The following is a 22,593-nucleotide window of genomic DNA, read 5'->3' on the forward strand; positions in this document are numbered from 1 at the left end:
AGTGCTGAAACAGAATTCGCTAAAAATTCTGCTTCCTGACATTTTGTTCCTTCTTGTTCTCTAAGTTACTGTAACTATTTCTGTGTAATACAGCCGCGTTACTCACTTTTCTCTCCTGCTTTACAATGTGAATTGAATATAGCTTTAGTGTTGTAGCATTTGTCTAAATACAAATACTAACACTGATTTCCCTTCTGCTTTTCAAAGTCAAGGCCTTTCTACCTATAAGGAGCTTTGTTCACTGGCAAGTGACCTCAATCAGCCAGACCTGGTGTACAAATTCATGAATCTGGCCAACCATCACGCCATGTGGAATTCTCGGAAGGTAATGCCCTGATTTCATACAACTTCCATTCCCACTCTGAACTCTGGAAACAACAATCCATTTCTCTATTCCTGGTTATATGTTTTATGAAAAACTGCATGTATTGATGCTTTGGTATAGTCCAAGGCAAATTTAGCAGGCTGAGAAAAAATTTGGGATTGCTTGAAATTCTTAAAACTTTGGTATCAGAGTATTCATAAAATCCTACATTCCCCTCTGAATTATCTGACATCCTTTTATTTTTTTTGAGTGTGCTTAGAAGGACAATCCTTAATGTTTTGAACAGTGATAATGTTTTGAAAACTGGATGAAATTTTGGATGCCAGGGAAAGTGATCTTTGTTATTTAAGGAGGCAGAGTAAAAAGTAATCAGTAAGTTGCTAAAAAGCACTGTTGTCAAAAATATCCCTTTTTAACTCAAGTTTTGATATTTTAAAACAGCTGGGAGCTTTAGCAAAGCCAAAATACTGTTGGATCCACTTCCAGGTGAAAAAAGGAGCACCATGAGCTTGAAGATTTAGGTGTACTATTCAGAGCTTTTATGTGGGGACTCTTCACTGGCTTCACAGAAGCATGGAAGAACTTGTGTTGAGTCCCTGACAACACCACTTAGTGCAAAAAACAAGTCCTAGCTTTAACTCTCATCCAGAGTTTGACAATTCATCACGTCTCAAGACCTCTCTCAGCACCGTGACTTCAAAAGCACGGGAGCGTAGTTAGGTTCCTGACCCTTGTGGAATTTCTCCAGCCCAGATGAGTCCAAAAAATCCACTCAGAAGGTGTGGGTTGAGGTTTGGCACATGAAAAATTTGCAAAACCTTTTAATTTGAAGGGGACATCTGGAAATCTGTACTCTAAACCCTCCTCAAGAGCTAAGCAGAGCATGCTGTTCAGGGCCTTGGAGGCCTTGCATTTCCTTACACTTTCTGCAGCTTCGTGCTTTTCATGGCAGTGGTCCTAACTGAAAATGTGTCTTTATTGCTGTTTTCTAGATTAACCCAAATAACACATCCTGTCCTTTGAAGTTCCTAGTGTGAGGTTTTGAGTGGCAGCTTTTCACACTGCAAGTCAGAAAGCAGGCGGTCATTAGAGGCAGTCACTGCACTGCCTTCATTGAGTAATTTCTTCTTGGGCTATCCTGCCAAATCTCGTGGGACCTCACAGGCAAGCATCAGTTCCACTGTATTAGAAGTGACAGTGGAATGGACAGTGTTGGAGAAAGAAAAGGTCATAGAAAAATACTGAAGTTTAAAGTAAATATGGACAGATGAAAAATTATAATCCCCAGAAAATTCAGGTTTTAGAAATAAGGTGAAGTTATTTTGGTTTTAGTTTTTCAGTTCCTGAGTTACTCTAACTTTTTAAAGTCAGCTGAGCTGTAAGGAAGCAGTTGCCCACTCTCACCGGTTTAGCCAACAAAGAATCTAATTTTGAAGAACATATTTAAATCTGTATAGTTTTAATTCACTACTACTATTTCTGCAAATGAGATCAATCAGTATCTTGAATTTAAGGTTGGAGGAAAGTTTTGAAGTAGTATGTTGTCTGCTGAGTGTGGGATTACTGTGTTACTGTAACAGTGAGGATGGGCTAATTCTAGTACCATTCTAGACCTTTTGATCTGGTCTAAATCTGAACTATGTCAGTCGGTTTTGCCTCTGACTGTGTTGTGCCCATGAGCAAATAACTGGGTGAGTGAACAATGTTTCAACAGATACTATTTTGTTGTTATTTCAGGGAGCAGCTTTTGGTTTCAATGTGATAGCTGCCAAGGCTGGAGAGCAACTGGCTCCATTTTTGCCCCAGCTTCTTCCCCGGCTCTACCGTTACCAGTTTGACCCCAACCTGGGCATTCGGCAGGCAATGACCAGCATTTGGAATGCCTTGGTCACTGACAAGTCCATGGTGAGTGACCAGTACAGTCTGGCAAGGGGCTTTGCTGCCAGCCAGCAGTGTCTTGGAGATCCTCATGGGACAGACAGATGCATTTTGTGAAAGGAGGGGCAGTGCAGAAAGGGGTGAGGTACTGCGCTGGAAAGGAGGTGTTTAAATCCATGGATGAGCTTGGAGCTTGCACAAAGGTTTTGCACTCTCTCTCGTACGTGAATGGATTTTGCTGACCTTGTTTGTGCAGCCAGCATTAAAATTTATGATTTACTTTAAATGGGGTCTTTCCACTTTGATATTGCTTTGATACTGCTTATGATAAGTTTTTCAGGAATACTTATAGCCTAAGCTGCCTTCCTAAAGGAAGAGCGTCTAAATATAGTTCCTCAGTTTTTAAGTGGGAGGAAGCTCATGGTTGGAAGCTATTCCATCTGTTTGAGGAGCACTTCTCCCAGGTGTATTTCAGGAATAAGTGATTTTCATAAGATACCTTTGCTCTGGTTCTGCATTTTTTTCCTCTAGGAAAGCTGATCTTAATGTAAAGTCGTTCACTCTAATCCCTCATTAAAGCACAACTGCTTCTTGAGGAAATATATGTGTGGTGTTGCATTTTAACAGTTCAGCTGATAAAGGCCATAAGGGGACTTTTCTTGTTGAATCTTTCACAATGTTAAGCACTCAAGCAGTGCAGAGAAAGGTGTGTCTAAAGCGCAGTCGGAGAAAGTTTGCACAGCACTGGCAAGCATTAGTTCATCTGATGTGTCTGAAAGCAGGTTGTCTTGTGCAAGAGGGCTCTTTTTTTACAGAGTACTGGAGAAGGATGCATAGCTGTACTTGTCTCATGATTTTTCCTTTTATTAATTATAGGTTGATAAGTACATGAAGGAAATTCTTGAGGATTTGATCAGTAACTTAACCAGCAGTCTTTGGAGGATCAGAGAATCCAGGTATTGCTAGGAAAAGTATTAGATTTGTCTTTGAACTCAGTTCTTTTCTCTTGTTCTTTGTAAACTTGTTAACCTGAAGAGGTTGAGGAGGAAAAGAGGACATATCCTTTCATCAGGATACAGCCCAGCCTTGTATTCATACTTCCAAGCCTGCCCTAGGAAGTATGATACAATCTTGAAGCTATTTGCCTGAAATTTTTTATTTCATGTTGCTTTACACTAAACAACATCTTCTGAAGAACTGAGTTTTCTGGTTACTAGTTCTTGCCTATCCTTACATCTGGAATAATGTATTCTCTTAGAAACCTTGTCAATCTGACAGTTATGTACTTGGCAGCAGGATGCCATACTACTTTTTGTTTTTAATGGTTTGTAGCTATGCTGTGTTGAAAACCTCCATTTTAATTTCAGTTCCATACTTCATATCAGTTTGATTTCTTCTTATTGTATGCTTAAAGAAGAGAAGACTAAAACAATTTTGTCACTGGATTGTTTGCGGTAGCAGTTTTCATCATGGCAGCCTTTTTTACTTCCTGTCATATGTTTCAAGTTTTTCCTGAATGACTGAGCATTTTTTTTTCTCTGCCAAAGGAGACATTCTTGTGACAGAGTAGATTTAGTGTATGGGGAAAGTAAGGAGTGTGAAACAGTTCTCATTTTTCTAAACTATTTATTCATATTTATAAGGATATCTGAATATATACACCTATATCAAGTAAGAACACTGTGAAAGAAATAAAATTCCCTATTTGCAGTTGTCTGGCACTCAATGACTTACTAAGAGGAAGACCTTTGGATGATGTCATAGACAAGCTTCCAGAGATTTGGGAAGTCCTTTTCAGAGTGCAAGATGACATTAAGGTAATGGAACTGAGGACTGAATAGGAATCTTCAACAAACAGTACAGTGATCAAGCTCTGAGGTGTTTAAAGACAAATTTCTCTGACAAGTGAGCTTGAAGCCAGTGGGGGTTTGAGTATTAAGCAGACTAGAAATTCATGCTCCTTGAAAGTAAAATTTCCTTGCCACATTGAAAATTCTCTTTATGTTTGAAGTGTTGAGTGGGATTATTGTAGATGATTTGAGATTTTTCCTTGATATAAAAAAGAATTCCTGATTAGTTGCTTAACTTTTATTTTGGACTTCTAGTGTGCTGAACTGATACATGGTGATATATGGTGTGCTGAACTTGGATATGTGACGTCAGAATCTTTGGGTCCTTCTGGGTTTCAGCTCTGCCAATGTATTGATTGTACCAGATACTGAAATGGAGCAAAGCCATCTTTTAACAATGTTCTAATACCTTCTTCTAAAGATATTGCTACTTTCTATTAAGTACTGGCCAAGAATATAGCCTTGTCTGTTCTAGTGTTAATGCTTATTGATTAATATTAAATATTTTAATAATGAGAATTCTAATTATTCTTCTAATTTTAGAAGAATAAAAATAACAGAAGTAATTGGTGACTTCTTTTTTTAGGAGACTGTGCGAAAGGCGGCAGAATTAGCCCTAAAAACTTTAAGCAAGGTAAAACTCTACAATTTTGTCATATGTACATGTAGACAAGGCATGTATGGTTTTGATGTCAGGGGTGACCATAGACTATATTTATTCAGAGGATTTCTAATATAAGATCCAGTTGTGAAAGACTGCCCTAGAGAGCAATCATAATAAGCATCACCACTCCCCTGTACTTTTATTGGTGCTAGTGAAGTCCTGCTGCTTGAGAGTAATGCAATGTTAAGGTCTATACAAGCAAAGGAAGGATATGATAAACTGTGGATTTTTCCTCTGATGTTGTTTTTTCATTACTTGGGGGTGGGATTTAAGTAAACTTACTGTAACTTCAACAGTTTACCAAGACTGACTGATCTAGTTGACCAAGCCTGGTGGTACGTCACTGGTATGAAAAAGAGTAACTGTGTATGGACTTCTCTGTGATGCTATTACTGACAAGGTTTTTTGGGTGTAGTACACTCTTGATATTTTGTTTGGTGATCCTCTGAAAAAGTCATGGGTGGCAGGGTATCTAAAGTGCTGTGTTTGAAATCACAGTCTTCATAGTGCATGACATTTTAATGCTGCAAGTGAGGATCTGGTTCCAGAATGTTGTTGTGAAAGGTTGTGATTGCAGAATCTGTTCTCTTCTGTGACTTGTTGCTCAGCTGTGTGGAATGATTGAGTCCCTGTGGCTGAGATAGGCTGTCCTTCAACTGAGAGGCTGTTTGATTAATCTGTTCTTCCAGATTCAGGTCAAGGCCTGCTAGGGTCTGAATTTGCCTTTTCTGGAAGTAGATTGTAGTTGACTTAACTTAGTTGGCTTAACTACCTTGTGAAGAGAAGATGAAGGTGTAACAGAGCCTGGGCTTGGCCATGACCAGTTTGTTTAGTTGCTGTTGGCTTTTTCTGTCTGAAGGAGATGGTGCTTTAATATAATCTGTGGGGGAGGTTTGTACATGTTTACAGCACTAATTCTCACCTGTCCCCAGGTCTGTGTGAAAATGTGTGACCCCTCTAAAGGAGCAGCAGGTCAGAAGACAATAGCTGTGTTGCTCCCTTGCCTCCTAGACAAAGGAATTGTAAGCACAGTTGCTGAAGTTCGATCTCTCAGGTTAGTTCTGCCCTATGAAAGTTCCTGGGGGTCGGGTCTTGACCAAAGACACCAAGTTTATTCACCTGAGGTGCAGAATGTTCTTTGTGTTTGAAGTCACACGTTGCTCCCCAAAAGAGCTTTCCTGCTGAGTTCTTTTTTCGCAGAGTTTAAACAGCAGCCCTAGAACTCTGCCTGTCTTTTGGGAGTATGTGGCCTCTCTGCAAATGTCCGGATTCAGTTCCCAGCAGGAACTGCTGTACAAATGGCAGGCTGATCCAGAAGCAGTGTGCCATGCTTAGGCTGTCCTTTGGGACTGGCATATTTGTTCCGGTTGCAAACAAAAAGTCCCATGGTTCTTCAAACAGCCATGTCTGATTTCACAAGTTCTTATGAATATTGACATTTCATATCCCACATGTGGCTGCATTTGATCACACTGTTCAAATACATTTTATGTCTTGTAACAGCTCAATGTTCTTTGATGGGTAGTGACTTTATATGCTTGTCAATTTATAAACTTGTTTATTCTTTCCTTTGACTGAGGCTCAGAAAAACTGGAAAATTCAGAGTTGAAGAGTAGATAGCTGGTCTTAACAAAAATAATTATTAGGAAAGCCAGAAGGCTTCTAACAAAAGGATATTTCCTGAACTTTTAAAATTAATTTTGAATATATAAAACCCCTTTGTCAAAATGCAGCATGAGAGATGTGATCAGTCTAAAACTGACTAGTAAGGTTTGAATAGATTATTGTAACTTGTCTTTTCTTGGGCAGAGACAATGAATGTCTCAGGGTGACTTTGCCCAGTGCTTGTTTAAAACATAGGGGTGTGTTATTTCTTCCTTATCTCTCTGCAGTAGTGCCTCTTTGCCCATTCCCTTTGTGATTCCAGGGTCAAAGTAAACAATTCTGGCCAAAATATACATAACGTCCCTTGGAAGCTCAGGGCTAGGGAATAATTTTTTTAAGCAAAAATTACAAAAATTTTTGTTTGAAGGAAGATTTATAGTAGTATATCTGGATTACAGTAGACAAGAGAGGCTTTTCAGATCATTTTGTGTGTATCTGTGTTGACCTACCCTTTAATCCTTTTCCAGCATTAACACTCTTGTGAAGATCAGTAAAAGTGCTGGGTCTATGCTGAAACCTCATGCACCAAAACTTATCCCAGCTCTGTTGGAATCCTTGAGTGTGCTGGAGCCTCAAGTCCTCAATTATTTGAGTTTTTCTGCAACAGATCAAGAGAAAGTAAGTGCAGCTATAACAGGGGAAGTGTCAACAGAGTAAAGATGACAAAGATTTAATCTTCATTAATTGAACAGAAAAATAGCAGATTTGGTAGACAGGTGTTCAAAAAGCAAAGAGAAATAGCTAATAAGTTACTAAAAAGTTTGGTCATGGAATATGGCTGGACAAATGCGGAGTTTTTTTTGAAGGATTGGGATTATTTTTATTCCTTAGACTGCTGTATGTTTGCAAAAGTAAAGAGCAATTTTAGTAATCCGTTTTTTAAATGTCACTGCTGTTTTTTCCAAGAGATTACCTTCAGGACTTCATATAACTTCAATTGGAAGATGTGCTGTAGCACTGTGAGCTGGAGGTGGATGTTGTCAGCACTCTGTTCTTTAATTGTTGTCAAAGAACCATATTAAGCAATGACAATCTTCTTGAGAAAGTGATTGAAACCCATTGATTAGAAACAAATTTAGCTAATTTCATTGTGATTCAATTAGATTATTCCTTTGCAAATGAAAAAGGAGTGAACAATGTGAACAGTTCAGTGTGAGATTTTATCTCTTCTCCCACCTTTGTTTTCTCTTCCTCTCTCTCTCCCTCCCTCTAGAACATCTGTCTGTCTCTGAAAGCGAAACAGTCATAGTCTGTAGGCATAATTGCTTTCTCGATTCAGCTGAAATAGGTTTTAGTGTAAGGTAGTGAGTTACAGCTGATGTTGTTGTCCTTTCTACTATTTTCATGTTGTGTTTACACTTGGATTTGTTTGGGGTTTTTTCCCGTTTGTTTTTAGACTGCAATGGATAGTGCCAGACTTAGTGCTGTCAAGTCATCTCCCATGATGGAAACCATTAACATGGTAAGTATTGATTTCAGAAGGGTTCCAGTGTGAGGTATGTTTTAGAAGAAAAGGAATTAAATGGAAGCTTTACAGAATATCTCTTATCATATCTCCATGTGGCTGTGTGTCCACTTCCTTTTTCATGTACAGACTTCTCATCATGGCACCAATGCTTTCCCCTCAGATCAGTTGTGAATAATTTAGCTCCACTTGGAGTTAGATGGATTGCTTCTTTATCTAAAGACCTGCCTGCTTTGATGAAAAGGGCATCCTTCAAGTGCTTTTCTTTGGATAGGGCCTGAGCTGATTCTGGGTTATGTTAGCTAGCATGTCTTTTCATTTCTGGCCCACAACTCCAAAACCAACTTCTCACCTGGGCCTTCAGTTGATGATAGTCACTGTTGGTAAGGCATAAATGCTGTTCAACCATTGCCTTGTGGTGCCTTAGATATACCTATGTGGGCCTTGCCCATACTTTCATGGTGGAGGTGGTTAGAGAAAATGCTGAAATCACTGGAGGCTCTGTCAGCAAGTGGTGTTTGGCACCAGAGTTTCCTGCTGCTGGAGGAGGAGTTGCTGATGGCTAGATGCTGTGCTGTAGGATCTGTTCTGACAGAACTCCTTGTTCTCTGTAGGAACCTTCCCAAAATAAGGCACCTCTTTTCTACTCAGGCATTGCATGCCTGGGGCATGTGGGCAGGTAGAGAATTTGAGGGTTGAGCAAGTTTTAGGGGAGTTGTAGCCACCAGAACAATTTATTGTTTCCTTGACTTCTGGAAAAACAGCAACAGCAAGCCCTCCTGTACATAACAACATGTGGAGTTGAGTTTTCGTGTCAGGTGAAGTGGTCTCTATAAATAGAGTGCAAAGCAGTCAAGAATGAAAGGCCCCATGTAAGTGTACAACCCTGCAGCAGCTGCTGCTGTCCCTCCTCCAGGCCATGCCCTACTCTGCCAGCCCTGGGGCAGCAGCTGTGTGCCCTGATCTTTGAGTGGGCTTTTGTATGGTAGGGTAGAGGTAGTAATGGCTTCCTTGGAGTATTGTAAAGATATCCTGGCTTATGAGCAACCTCCTCTATATTCTGGGGCTGGCTGGGAGATTATATGGATAATTTCCTTCACCATACCAGTGATGGAGGGGGAAGTAACAGTTGATCTGACTTTGGAAGCTCATGAAGTTACCTTCATTTAGTACGTCCTTGATCCTTGAATTTGCTAGAAAATGGATCTCTCCATTGGAAACAGTGTGTTACATTGAGTGCTGGTAACATGAGGCCCAGTTTTGGATATATTTGACCCTAGTTTGGATATATTGCTCCTGGTTACAGGGAGCTGGGAAAATGTTGGGTTTTGTCCTAAGATACAGATGCCTTTGCATCTCGTTCTCACATGTGTGTTAGTTTCAGGCTTCCTGAAGAGTTGGAGCGCCAGAGAACATCAGTTGCAGCAAATGATAGTTTTAGCAAGGTCAGCTCAACAGAGAAGTGAGACAGGAGAATCTGTATATGGTGGAATCCACTTCATGTGGGCTTTTTCTCATCATGCAGCAAGCTCTTGTGATTCAGATCAGGACCAGCCAGCAGTGCTGAGGCAGCCTCTGCTAGAAATACACCAACTTAAGTTACCATCATTACCTTTTTCTTTTTTTTTACTTTTTTTCTCTCTCTCCCTGTCTCTTGCCTTTCTCTAGAGCTTGCAGTATTTGGATGTGTCTGTCCTCGATGAGTTGGTCCCTCGGCTGTGTGAACTGATCAAAAGTGGAGTTGGCCTTGGCACAAAGGTATGTCTGTGGTTTTAATAGTTCTTTTGGAAATGAAGAAGGGAGTATAGAGCAGTGTCAATGTAAATATAGTTCCTTTGACCATGTCTTTTAAAGCAACAGCTTGGGTTGATAGATACTGGAGTCATTTGACATCTGAGCCCCACTCCACTACATCACTCTACTGAACGTGTGCTGCCCTAGCCTCCACTAGGCTACACGGCTGCTGTGCTCTGTGACACATGAGTGCAGAAGGTTGTCTTCAATTGCTGCAAATCTTCTAGGATCATCCATCTTGACTGTGGGTCCTTTTTCACTTCCTATTTAAATTCTTGTCATTCATGTTTTGCAAACTTTTACTGCTTCTACTTTTACTGATTTGGATTATGAGAACAAGAGGTCACTGGATGTAGATCTTGTCTTAGAAGTGCAGGTAGCACCACAGCAAGTATTAACAGTAATAACCAGTGGCAAATACTGTTTTATCTTACCTTTGTTTTCCCTTACAATCTTCCAGGGGGGCTGTGCCAGTGTAATTGTGTCATTAACCACACAGTGCCCTCAAGACTTAACACCTTATTCAGGTAAGGTTTGCCTCTTAGTGTCAGGATTTAAAGGGACTTTTTGTTGCTCTGGTATTTCTTCCCTTGAGTTTAGCACAAGAATGATCATTACAAGTTTATTTTTATCAGAGAGCTGTTTGAAGTTACCTTTTTTGTTTGAAATTGGCATGCTTGGAGTAGGTTCAGTACCTCACCAAGCTGGAAGAGGTAGAGGAAGGAGTTGAGGGAATTCACTAGCACTGAGTAGGAATAGGCAAAAATATTTCTGTTTTTTCTTGGAGCAGTCTAGCAATGCCTATGTTAGTGCAGCACTGCCACTATGCATTGTTCTTTCAACTTGAGCTATGGGTGGACCATGAACAGCAACTTTGCTTCACTGGGTGTCTTGTGATAGTAGAAAGAACCTCACCTTTCTGTTGCAAAACAGAAATGAAGCTGAAAGCATGGAGTGCTTGCATATAGAAACATTATCAGTCAAGGTGTGCAAAACACTAGCACTAGTTTAAACATAAGGACTTAGAGAGTTAATAACCCCACATACATGCAGTGAGGAAAAATGCATAAATTCAGGCAATCTAGTGAAATGCAGGTTATTGCAATTCTTGCCAGAGTGACCAAACATAATGTTTCTGATAAAGTAAAGTCTCTTCCAACAGGCAAACTTATGAGTGCTTTACTTAGTGGCCTGACTGATCGCAACAGTGTGGTACAGAAGTCTTTTGCCTTTGCTATGGGGCATCTAGTCAGGGTAAGTTGGGCTTTAAGTTTTATTTTGCTTCTTTATAGGTGGTCTTCTTTGAAGCGTTTGAATAATTTGAGTCTCTTCCTTCTTACAGACTTCCCGAGACAGTAGCACTGAGAAGCTGCTGCACAAACTCAGCAGCTGGTACATGGAGAAGGAAGGTGTGTTGCTTTTGAGGTATTCACTTACAGAATACAGTGCAGAAAAACTTCCTGGTGACATCAAAAGCTAGTAAAGAAACATTTCTATGTCCTGATGCTTGGTTTCACTGGCTGAATAATTCCTATACAATGTTACACGATACTGTGCATTACTCTGCTTTCCAAGAGGCAAACCAAGCAGTTAAAAGGAAAATCCTGCTTCCCAGTCATAAGGTGCTTGTTTTGCTCTTTCAGAGCCAGTTTACAGAGCAGGCTGTGCTTTAACTGTGCATGCTATGGGACGCTACAGCCCAGATGTACTGAAGAACCATGCCAAGCAAGTGCTGCCATTGGCTTTTCTTGGGATGCATGAAGTTCCTGAAGAAGATAAAGGAGAGAAAGAGAATTCTACTCTGTGGACTGAAGTTTGGCAGGAAAATGTACCTGGTACGTTGTATTAAGAATAGTAAAGCTTTCAGGAAAGCATGGGACAAGAAATAGCATACTTTCTGGAATTCCATTTTGAAAATACAGAGTTTTCATGGTAAGAGATTCGGGAAGCTTGTTTCTATTTTCTTCCTTGCTCTAGATTTCTTGTATGAAGTCTGCCTTCTCTGGCTATTTAAAATAATTACAGGGGCATTGATCACAAGGGTGGACAGACACAGTAGAAGTATTTTAAAATTGTGATACACTGAATGCCACTGTAATATGATCCTGATCGTGCAGATAACTAGACATCTTCGGAAATTTTTATACCAGCCTTATATGCCCTCTATATATAGGGCTGCTACTCATTTCAAAGTTTCAGGGGCTTTGCCCTTTCTCTCTTTAGCAGATCTCTGTGACAATACCTCTGGTTTTAGATTCAATGAATAAATTTATGCTATAGAAGTGCAGTTCTTTTTATAGATGAAGATCTGGATACATTATAGTATTGTCTTGCTGACTCTTTCAGATTTCAGATTTGGTTCCTCAGTCCTCAGATGATTTCTCAGGAGTCTGAGAAAGGAGCATGTTTGGAACACCTAGAAAAGAACCCACCTTCAACCAGGCTAGGAGGAATTCTACACGCTTTTGCCTGCAGTAGACCTTTCTGATTTATCTCATAGCAAAAAACCCATGAGATCTATAACTGGTTGGTTTTGTTTTCCAGGGTAGCACTGGTCTTGTTCACTTGTGGTGGTTTTTGTTGTTTTTGGGATTATTTTTTTTTTAGTAAGATCAAAGGTATGTTTGTTTTGTAGCAAAATTATAGTTTTCCTCCATTTGATATGCAGGTACTCAAGGTGGGATCAGACTGTATTTGCAGGAGTTAATATCCATCACCCAGAAGGCTCTGCAGTCCCAGTCCTGGAAGATGAAAGCTCAGGGAGCAGCTGCCATGGCATCAATTGCTAAACAGACCAGCTCCCTTGTACCGCCACATCTGGGAATGGTGCTCTCTGCACTGCTGCAAGGCCTGCCAGGGAGAACCTGGACTGGAAAGGTAAAGAGGGAATTGTCACCTCATGGTTGGCTGTGAGCCCAGCAGCGTGCAGCCCTTAAGTCAGGAAATGCAATGTTCTCTGCTGCAGAGCAGCACAATAAGAATGCTGATGCAGGTAGTCTGCCTTTTGTCCTGCATTTAGCAGCTACAGAAATGACTGGGAAGATAGGTAGGTGAAATTCAGAATGCTTTGGAGTTGGGTTCCCACTTAGACAAATTCCACTGCACCATATCTAGCCTGGAGGGATACTAACATGTGCACAGCCCCTTTTTGCTGCCAGTTCTGTGCAGATTGAAGGCTAAGTCCTCTGCAGGAGGAGTGGCAAGAGATAGATAGACATTGCTTCTCCGAACTGGTGTCACAGGCATGTGTCCCCAGTGCCCCTTGCAGAAGAGCACAAAGTTTTGCCCTGTGCAGCAGGACTGTGCATTTTGGCTCTGTGGCACTTCTCAGTGATGTCTCTTCTGTCATTGCAGGAGGAGCTGTTAAAGGCCATTGCCAGTGTTGTTTCTGCGTGCAGGTAAGTGGCTTGAAGGAGGAGGTACCCTCAGGATCTGAGATCTCAAAAGGGAGGTTGTTGTATAGTGTTATTGCATATAGAGTACTAAGGAGATATTATAGAAGGTTTGTCATCACCATCCTGATCTCTTATCAGCAGAGAGCAAGTGAGGAGCTCCTCTTATATGAGAAGCAAGTGATGCTTCAGAGATACCTACAGAAGTAAATGGTTGATTTAGAGAGGAAGAGGAGGATGTTGAGAGGCCACAATTGCTAAGAGGAAAGCAGAGACTAAGGGGGAAGATTGAGACCTTAAATGGGAAAAAGAGGAAGAAGTAAAAGAGTAGTGAGGGTGTAAGTGCCTTGGAAGCGTATGAGAAAAGAACAGAATAAAAAAAGGGGGAGCAGACAAACAGTGAGAAAGACCCCTGTTACAATTACTGGTAGGCAACTGAGTGCCTGGACACAGGAATTAATTCCTCTCTGGGAACAGTGGATTTTGGGAAGAGATTAGCATGATGGTGTCCATGTGCCTTGCATTTCAGTGCAGAGCTGCAGAAGTCAGTGCCAGGTCAGCCCACCATCACAGATGTTGTCCAGGCTCTCCTGAAAGAATGTCATAAAGAAAATCTCAAGTATAAGATGGTGGCACTGCGCTGTGCAGCTGAGGTGCTGCAGGCAACAAAGGAAGACCGGTTCCAGGAACTTGCTGATATCATCTTCCCCATGATAAAGAAGGTGACAGTTCAACTTCTTGAGTTTTCTCTCTTTCAAAGCAGAACACCCAAGTGGTGATAGTCCCAGTGATGCTGGCTGCATGCCAGACTTCTGCCCAAAGGGCTGATGATATGAGAGATTCCCCACACAGCCAGATCTTTGGTGGGGCTGAATACCAGACAATGGTGAGCCCTGGGGTGGTTCTACCTGTGCTGCCCAAATTCTGAATTAGCCCAACTGTTCTTTAGACAGAGTCCTGCCCCACTATCCTGTTACCACTTGAAAAGTTAATTCCTGACTGCTCTACAGGCAGCAAAAGGCTCCTGGGAAGCTGTGTAGAGTGCTTGTGTTTAGTATCAGCAGAGCCTTGCAGCTCTGGGGGTGGGACTGGTGTAGCACAGGCACTGTGCTGGGTGCCAGGCCACAGAGCCCGTTGTGCCCTGGCAGCGCCAGAGCTGGGCGCAAGGGCTGGTGTGTGCGGCTGCAGGGAACAGAGCTGCACTGCAGGGTGTGCCTAGCCCACCCTCGTCCTTCTGTCAGTCACACCTTCCCCCGTGGCCTCTGCAGAACTCTCTGGAGAGCATGGGAGCAGCTTTTCCAAAGCATGATGAAGAGGATGAGGACATGAGGGAGAAAGAGGTTCAGATGGAGTCCCTGATCTGTGCCTTTGAGACCCTGGGCAAAGCCTGGCCGAGGAGCCTGGAGACACAGCGTAAGTCAGCTGATGACATGCAGAACAAACAATTTTTTCTTAAAATGAAAAGCAGAAGGGAAGGACCTGGAGATCACATGAGAATGAGAAAAGTGCAGGAGAAGATAAAGGATCTTGCTGCAGGCAGATTGTGAGGATCTTCATTGAGATAGCTGCCCCAACTGCTTTCATGCAAAATAACCCATCCTTGGGAAAAATCTTTACTGTTGTCTTAAATTCACTTCACGAAAATGTTCTGAGTTTATAGATAAGCAGGATGAGTGAGGTGGCTTTTCTAATGAAAAGAAGCCTAATTCTGCTGTTCACATTTACATTTGCAACAAAGCTAGTACAAGAATTGGGAATACCTGGAGAGGGTTGGGAAAAGGTTGCTTTTATTAGCATGCCAGAGTATGTAATGCAGCTGTTTCGTCTGCCAGCATTTGTAATGAGTGAGTTGATGTGGTGAAGATTTTCAGGGTCACTTGTTACAGGATGTTGACTTGGTCATATGCAGTGATTAAATGCTTGGTGTCACTTGTTGAGGAGCACTTTGGAGACAGATGAGCGTTTCCTTCTGCCTTTCCATGTGGTAATACGGTGATGTATGTGCTTGTTCTCCTGTAGGTTGCTATCGCCAAGAGTTTTGCAAATTAATGTGTGACCGTCTGAAACTCAGCACATGGAAAGTGCAGCTTGGAGTGCTACAAGCCATGAATGCCTACTTTCAAGGGTAATTCTTTTCTCTGCAGTCCACTTGTCTTCTCTTTCTTGCTTGAAATTGTTCTATGAATTTGATGACACTGAATGAATGGAGAAGTTGAGCAAACTTCTGTCGCAGTGATGCAGGATGCCTGACTGTTTTTGTATTTGACAGGCTAATGCTGTTTGATGAGGAGCACTCTGACCCTGTGGCTTTGACAGAAATACTGTTGGAAACCTGTTCCTCTATCACCCATTCTTTAGGTAAATGGACTTCTCCTGATTTGTGATGGGTGATGAATTGCTTGTAATACCGTTTTCCTCTGGGGATTTGTGTGGTAGAAGAAATGCAGAATAAGCAGAGGTTGTCAGAGATAACATTTAGCCATTCCTTGCACTGTAGGGATTACTGTGAAGTTGCAGTGTTCAAGACAGCAGCATGCAGGGTGCAGTTCGGAGAGAAGTGTGTTCCTCTGGTGCAAGAGAGCTCTGCAAGGGCAGGGAGAGGCAGACAGCAGACCGTGCAACCTCTCACAACACAAGCAAGCAATCCTGATTTAATGAAACACAAGTTTTTCTCCTCCACCATTCAGACTTCTTGGATATATATGCATTATGTATCCAAGATTATAGTATCCAAAAGATACCCCAAATTTTCTCAGATAGCCAGTGCATGAAGCTCCAAGGTTCAGAGGCAGTTTGTGCTCTACAGGAGCTGGGCACCCATATATAAGTGCTGCTTGTGTCATGCTGATAGTAATGGGCCTCTCTGTTACTTTGGTAGTGTTCCCACTTGTCCTGTGACTCTAACAGTGCCCCATATCTTGTACCTGCATGTAGTCTTGTTTCAGATGTGCCTAAAAGACAGCACTTACTTTAGTGCTAGCTACCAATTCAGACACCCCTTTGGAGAAAGTTTCTTTTAGGTATCAGTCCTCACGGAATGAGGACTAGGGTCCTCATCTTAGTAAGATTTTAGCTCAGAGACCAAGTAACTTCTTGTGACAAGCTTGTGTTTGATGGCTGGCATGGGGTTTATGTACCCTTACTTAATCCTGCTTGTTAACATTTGTATGGTCTCCAACCAGTACAACTCACTAGAACATTCTGTTACACACAGAAGTTGTCTGCCATCGCCCTGCAGCTATGGCAGCATTTTGTTCCCCACTGAAATATGTAAGGAATACAAATTTCTCTGTGGTACTGGCAGAGGCAATGCACAAGGTTTAGTTCAGTTGTCAGCCTACAGTTGCTGACTTTCTGCCATTCAAATGTGCCTAGTGTTCAAGTGGGAACTGCAGACTGACAGCACAAACAAGAGCCCAGTGGACTGTGTTAGCAAAAGTGGTCTGGAGATCACAGATGTGACTGCTTTTTGTAAGATTAATGCATTTGGTTCTCAATGTGGTTTTGGGTTTTCTTGTCTGTTTTCTTTAAATCTTTTAGAAAACAAAAGCTACACATCCATAAGAGCAGAAGCTTTGTCTGTGATACAACTGTTGCTCACCAGACTACAAGGTGAGACTTTTTACTTGCCACCTGGAAGAGCCACTGCTTGGTAAAGATGGCACCTGGCTGTATGGCCTGGAACTCTGGAGAGATTACTTTACCTTCTGCTTGCAGTACTGGGTGATTCTGGGGAAGCTGGGACTTGGAAGTAGGAGAGACCTTGAAGTTAATATCAAGTTCTAAAGTACCATTGGATAGTATTTCCTTTGGTGAGGAAAATGTTTGTCAAGGAGAGTCCCACATGGAGCTCACAGAACTGTCTTGTCAGATCTGCATGTGTTATGTTCAAACTCCATAGAGGGGGGAGCTCCTCTTAGTACAGAAGAGTGATTTTTACATTTTCAGTGTCAAGTTTCATTTCTCATTATTATTTCGTATTCAAGACTTGCAGAATTGTCTTCATAGGGTGAGGTCTTCTTAGGTCTCAGGTTCATATGCAGTTCTTATGTAGCAAATTTTTCCTTTAGGTTTCTGGTATGCATTTCATGTTTCCTTTATTCTGGCAAAAACCTTACAAGCCTCTTTCATGAGCCATTTGCAACATGGGAAACATGTGGCTCTTCAGGCCCTTGTGGTCCGACATTGCAGGCTTAGACAATGACACCTGGTCTAGAGAGGTGCAACTCCCTGTTAGGAGGCAGCACAAGCACCTGAGCAGCCAGGTGACGAGTTCTCCTGGAAGTGCAGTATGAACTGTGAGTGAAAGGCTGAAGCAGTCACTCTTTTAGCCTGTCTGGGAAAGCAATGTCCTTTCGGAATTTTTTGTTTTGTTTTCTGGTGTTCATGTCCAATGTCTGTCTGTCTTTATCTGCACAGAAGCTCAACAGTGGGAAAGCCTGACACGGGAAAGCAGAGAGCACCTCGTGCGTTCGTTGTCTACGATGGCATCAGATAGCAGACCTGAGCTACAAGAGAGGGCATTTGTGTTGAAGAGAACACTTGAAAATCTTGACTAAGTTTGTAAAACATAAATTTCAAAGTGCCATGTAAAACAAAAACAAAAAAGTGCAGTGGTCTGAAAACTCAAGTGGGGAAATGAAGATTACTCTGTAGGATGCATCATTCCTGGCCAAAATAAAAAATGCCTTAAATTCTTTTCCCCATTAATATTATTTTTACTCTTAAGCTGATCATTAGTTGTTTTATCAGCAAATACCTCTCATCTGCCCTATAATGTTTGTAAGTGTGCAGCATAAAAAACACAAGGGCAAGATTTTTTTTTTAAATAGGCAGAAGAATGTTTCTCAGACCCCCTTTGTCCTTCAGAAAAGCTGTTGAAAATCCACTAGCACAGAAGGTAAAACCTTATTTCGTTTTCACATTTTTTGTATGTAGAGATCTGTTAACTGGTGTCTACCCCAGTAGTGCTGGTGTTTGTTATCTGTAGGGAACAAAATGCTTCCCTTGATGAGGCCTGTGTTCGACTCCTGTGGTTTCCCAGGGGCAGGGTTTCATCTGACACCCACCTCTGCTTCTGCTTGCTCCTCCCTTGCAGCCTGTTGTCTGTGCATTATGAAAGGCAGAGTACTGTTAACTTCACTCCTTCCTCCTTCTCTGACCTCAGCATGGATTGACCGAGACTATGCCTTCCCCAGCTGGCAACCTTGGCCTCCCAAACTTTAAATGAGAACTTTTTCCCTAAAAGGACGCACAAGAGAGCACTTTACTGAGCTGTGTGGGGCAAAGTTAAGCCTAGTTGGTACCCAGGTGGAACACTGCTCTTCTCAAAATTGTTTTGCATGGACACTCCTTAGCTCCAGGAAATAAAAAAAAAAGGAAAACAATCTTTTTTAGATATGTTTTTGAAGAGTGTTTGAAGTTTGAAATGACACATTTTTTTAATAGTAGTGGTAATGTTTTATTCCCTTCCTGTTCGTAAACCTGTTCTTGCTTTGGAAACCTGTAACAATTTAGACTTGTCAATATTTGTAAGAAATGGAATCATCTGTCATTTATCAGAGCCCAAGTCATGCTGGTTTCTAGCAATTTGCACTTATGAAGATTATATCTGCATTAACATGGGAGTAAAATTGCTATATGGTGATGTGGCCCTGCTGCCTGTCTCCTTTTTTTCCTCCTCCTCTGACAAAAGACAAATCTGACCACTATAACAACAAACTTTAATAGTGTGAAGATAGCACTGCTCCATAATCTGACCAGTATGTGTACAACTTTTTGGGGATAAATGCTTTGCTGATGGTGAAATAAAATCATTAGTGTGGGCAATATCATGTTCATGGTTTTCAGCACCAGAAGGCTTGTTTTCTTTATTTGCAGTCTGCAGCTCCTTTCAGATCTGCTCTCTTAAGGAGATGATTGCTCAGATTACATCATGTTTCCTCCATGCCCATTTATTCAGGTTCAGGTATGCAGTACCTATTTTCCCCTCAGGTGCCATTCCCCAGTCAGCGTTTTCTGGTACTGTAACTATCTTGTTGTCTGACTTGCTCTCCGTAGGGAAGAATGCAATTTGTGCACACCTGGTAAGAGAATGTCAGGAAGAAATGGGCAGAGCTGTCCCACAGTTGCTCTTGTGTAGCAGAAACCTCAGCGAGCACTATTGCATTGTACATTAGAACTGGTCAGTGGGCAACTCCTTGGTGCTGGGAGCTGGTGCTACAATGTTTTGATTTACACCTTGTTGCAGGGAGCTGCTCTTTGTTTACGTGTAGTTTGAACTATTGAGCACAGTGTACATTTTAAAATTTTACTGGGCAAATCATTTTGCAGTATCTTTAAAAACTTGCTTACTGTGACATGTAGTGTCATGAGTGCTCTTCTTTTTTTTTTTTTTTTTTGTAGTAGGTGAATATTACCAGTGATGCTTTGCTGTAGCAGTTCATTGTCTGACTTGGGTTTTTTCATATTGGTGAGTGACAGTAACAGAAAAGCAAGAGCCTCCATGTCTCTGGTAATTCGAGCTTTCACTGTGGACTGGAGTATTCAGAGGCAATGCCTAGTATGGTCAAATGACTGTACGTAGAATAACTGTAATCATTATCAATAGAAACCTGAATTTCTCTATTGGGGATTTACACTAGAGGGAAGAGCGTATTCTAGGAACTCTATAAAACAGCTGGATTAACAACTCTGGCCAAGAGTGTTAGGAAGGTTAGAGATGGTATGACACTTTCTGAATCACAAAGCAATATGTCTTTCTCGTGATTACAGAGCAGATTCAGAGCTCCTCTCTAAAGCATGTGCCTATACACAAAACCTACCTGTACAGAAGTTAATTAAGTCAGAGGTTTGATTTCTACCCCCCTTACATTTGTAAACTTGACAGAATTAAAAAAAAATAAGAAATAGATGTGGCCTTCCTAGAGTTTCTCCTCTAAAAGTGATTGCACTATGTAAAACACACTGTACTTTGCCCAGCACGGGCATTTCTTGTGCTGCTGCAATGCTTTGTATACCTGGAGTGCAGTGTGCAGACTTGACTCTAGCACTCCTGCTCTGACTTACAAGCTGTTGCTTAAATGGATGTATATTGAGAAAAGTTTTCTAATGTTGCAAGATCTCCATCAAATTTATTGCAATCTGTACTGTCCAAATATGTGAATGGTCTGACTGAAAGAAAACCCTCCTGCTTACCAAAAAGCTAAAAACTAAATAAAAGCTGCATGACCTGTTCCTTGGAGTAACTGGTAGTGGTTTTTTTTCTCCTGCAGTGAGTATTTTATTCTGTTCCTGTGCTCTAGATTCAGTGTGTGCTGCTGTTGTGCTCCATGCTGGCCTGCTGCCCTCCCCTCATGGAGACACATGGTGGCTCTGCAGCCCTGTGAAGGAAGTGTGTGTTTTTGAACCCATAGCTTGGTCTCCTTAAACCAGGCAGGGTTAGGGCATGTGTCTGTATTACAGATACATTCTTTGCATTTATTATATATAGAGTCTTGTATGTATTACATATACATGGTAGATGAGGCCGTGAGATTGAAAACTTACTAAAGTAATATTCAAGAACTTCAGTATTTCCAAATTACTCCAGGCATGCACACCTTTCCCCCCACCCAGTGTAACCTCAGTTATATGCACTTTTCTAAACAGTATTCAGAAAGGAAGAAAAAGAAGGCAGGGGCACGAATGAGGTAAGCAGAGGACAGCATGAGAACACAGACCTCACCTGCGCTGGCCACCAAGTGGCTGAAGCATGATCTGGCGAGGGAAATGCTGTCAGACCATGCACCCACCATACACAGAGCGTGCAGGGGTCCTGGGCTGTGGTGAGCAGAGACCTAGGCTGCAGTGCTGTGATAAAGCTGGTTTGGACTGAAGCCTCACAGACACGTCCTTTCTGGCCAGTGAAAGTAGCAGGATACATTCAAGTAAGTTAAAAACTGGGAAACAGTTCAATTCTGTGAAGGCACTGTTCAGTGAAAAGCTCTGAGGAAAGAAAGCACATACACAACCTGGCTGTGTTATATGGCATAGTATATATTTAGTAACAACAGGTTAAAAATTTTAAAAATACCTTGGGAGTTGTTGAGGATTGCTTTGCTCCTTAGAAACCAATTACATACCAATTACACTTTTCTGTGGAATTTGACAACAGGCAAGCATGGAGATTCTCAGTTCAGTGGAAGAGAATTCTCCCAGGCTTCAGGCCTGGGAAACGTAGAGGAAGAATGAAAAGAATTATGATCTCTCTTTCTGTCCATGTTGTTTATAGCTATGTACCTTCAGAGTGTGCTATTCATAGTTCAGCAATAGTGTGAAAGGTTTTTACTTTGAGACCAATGGGATTTCACCTGAGCAATCCTGGTTATAAAAGGTCGCTACCTCGTAATAAAGGAACTCTCTTTTTCGCCTTCCGAGCACGGAGTCATTCCGTCCGTTCCCGACTCAGCAGCGTCATCTGGTGATCACAAGCCTCGGCTAAAGGACGGGACCCTGGAGGGTCCGGCCGAGATCGCAGCGGAGGCTGAGCACAGAGGGATCTGGAGACCCCTCATGACTCGGCCGCCGTTTGCCCTCCTGAGTGCGGTAACGCTGACTGTGCCCCGTGTCCTCCTGAGAGGACTGGTCCCGCTCGGACCGTGGGCATCGGCCCCGAGAGGCCGGGGACTGAGTGGGCATGGTTTTCCCAACACAGCAGACTGTCTCCTGAAGTGGATGCCTGCCGAGGGACGGGTTCTCCTTTAAAAAGGGGAACCAACTTTGTAGCGACGAACAAGCAGTTCTGATCGCGTGGACAGCTTTCATCCCGCCCATGAGACTCGCTGTCTCTGATGGAGAGCCTGCGCCAGAGATGGCAGGTTCGCAGCAGATGTGAGCGTTGCATTCAGTTCGGAGACCTGGGAATCCCTAGGTGATAGTTTGCGAACTGCAGTCATCACCGGCGATGCGGTCGCAAGGTCTTTACTGCCTGCCTGGAGACGCATTTCTAAAGCCCTTCAGCGCAAGGGCTCGGGAAGCGCAGGCCCGAGCCGCGCACCGCGCCCACCACCGCTGCTTCCGGGCCCGCACGGCGCGGGACGGCTCCGCCCCCGGCTCGAGCAGCTTCCTTCTGTTCCGCCCGAGCATGCGCAGGAGCGGCTGGAGCCACCGCCCGCAGCGGGTTCGCCGCCAGCGGCGCCACATCCCGCGGGAGCGGGAGGAGCCGCGGCGCTTTTCCGCGCCCCCACGGCCGGGCACCGACCGCCCCCCGCGCCAGCGCCCGCCGCCGCCTCTGCAGCTGTGGAGTCCGCGGCCCCCCCCCCCCCCTCACAGCCCGCTTTGCGGGGACTGGTGGCGCGCCATGCGGCGCTGGAAGAGCCCCTGCGATCCGCCGGGGAACGCTGCTCTCTCTGCTGCCCGGCTGCCCCTGCAACAGTTCCGTGCTCCGCTCCGTCGCCTGCAACCAGCCCAGCCTCCTTCAGCCCAGTGTCCCTTTCCCCTTCCTTGGGCGGTCCCGAGCCGTGCTCTTCTGAGGCGGGGACAGGGAGACGCTGGCGTGCTCTGCAGCGGAGGCGCCGCGC

At 42.9% G+C, this 22,593-nt stretch overlaps 1 protein-coding gene across 2 annotated transcripts in view; it reads left to right on the top strand.

Annotated features, from left to right (window-relative positions):
* The window catches only part of ECPAS (Ecm29 proteasome adaptor and scaffold), a 58,400-nt gene extending 38,124 nt beyond the window's left edge, over nt 1–20,276 (top strand). For both annotated transcript variants that reach the window (XM_059491957.1, XM_059491956.1), the window contains exons 29-49: nt 208–325; nt 2,063–2,230; nt 3,080–3,159; nt 3,915–4,020; nt 4,640–4,687; nt 5,650–5,771; nt 6,850–7,000; nt 7,779–7,844; nt 9,516–9,605; nt 10,102–10,168; nt 10,804–10,895; nt 10,984–11,050; nt 11,285–11,476; nt 12,310–12,518; nt 12,996–13,039; nt 13,563–13,755; nt 14,302–14,446; nt 15,053–15,158; nt 15,303–15,391; nt 16,574–16,645; nt 17,453–20,276. In XM_059491957.1, coding sequence (XP_059347940.1) covers nt 208–325; nt 2,063–2,230; nt 3,080–3,159; nt 3,915–4,020; nt 4,640–4,687; nt 5,650–5,771; nt 6,850–7,000; nt 7,779–7,844; nt 9,516–9,605; nt 10,102–10,168; nt 10,804–10,895; nt 10,984–11,050; nt 11,285–11,476; nt 12,310–12,518; nt 12,996–13,039; nt 13,563–13,755; nt 14,302–14,446; nt 15,053–15,158; nt 15,303–15,391; nt 16,574–16,645; nt 17,453–17,592 — 2,365 coding nt within the window. In that variant the 3' untranslated portion in view covers nt 17,593–20,276. The remainder of the gene's footprint in view (nt 1–207; nt 326–2,062; nt 2,231–3,079; nt 3,160–3,914; nt 4,021–4,639; nt 4,688–5,649; nt 5,772–6,849; nt 7,001–7,778; nt 7,845–9,515; nt 9,606–10,101; nt 10,169–10,803; nt 10,896–10,983; nt 11,051–11,284; nt 11,477–12,309; nt 12,519–12,995; nt 13,040–13,562; nt 13,756–14,301; nt 14,447–15,052; nt 15,159–15,302; nt 15,392–16,573; nt 16,646–17,452) is intronic.
* The last annotated feature ends 2,317 nt before the right edge of the window (nt 20,277–22,593 follow it).

Source organism: Ammospiza nelsoni, chromosome Z, assembly GCF_027579445.1.
Source record: "Ammospiza nelsoni isolate bAmmNel1 chromosome Z, bAmmNel1.pri, whole genome shotgun sequence".
NCBI lineage: Eukaryota > Metazoa > Chordata > Aves > Passeriformes > Passerellidae > Ammospiza > Ammospiza nelsoni.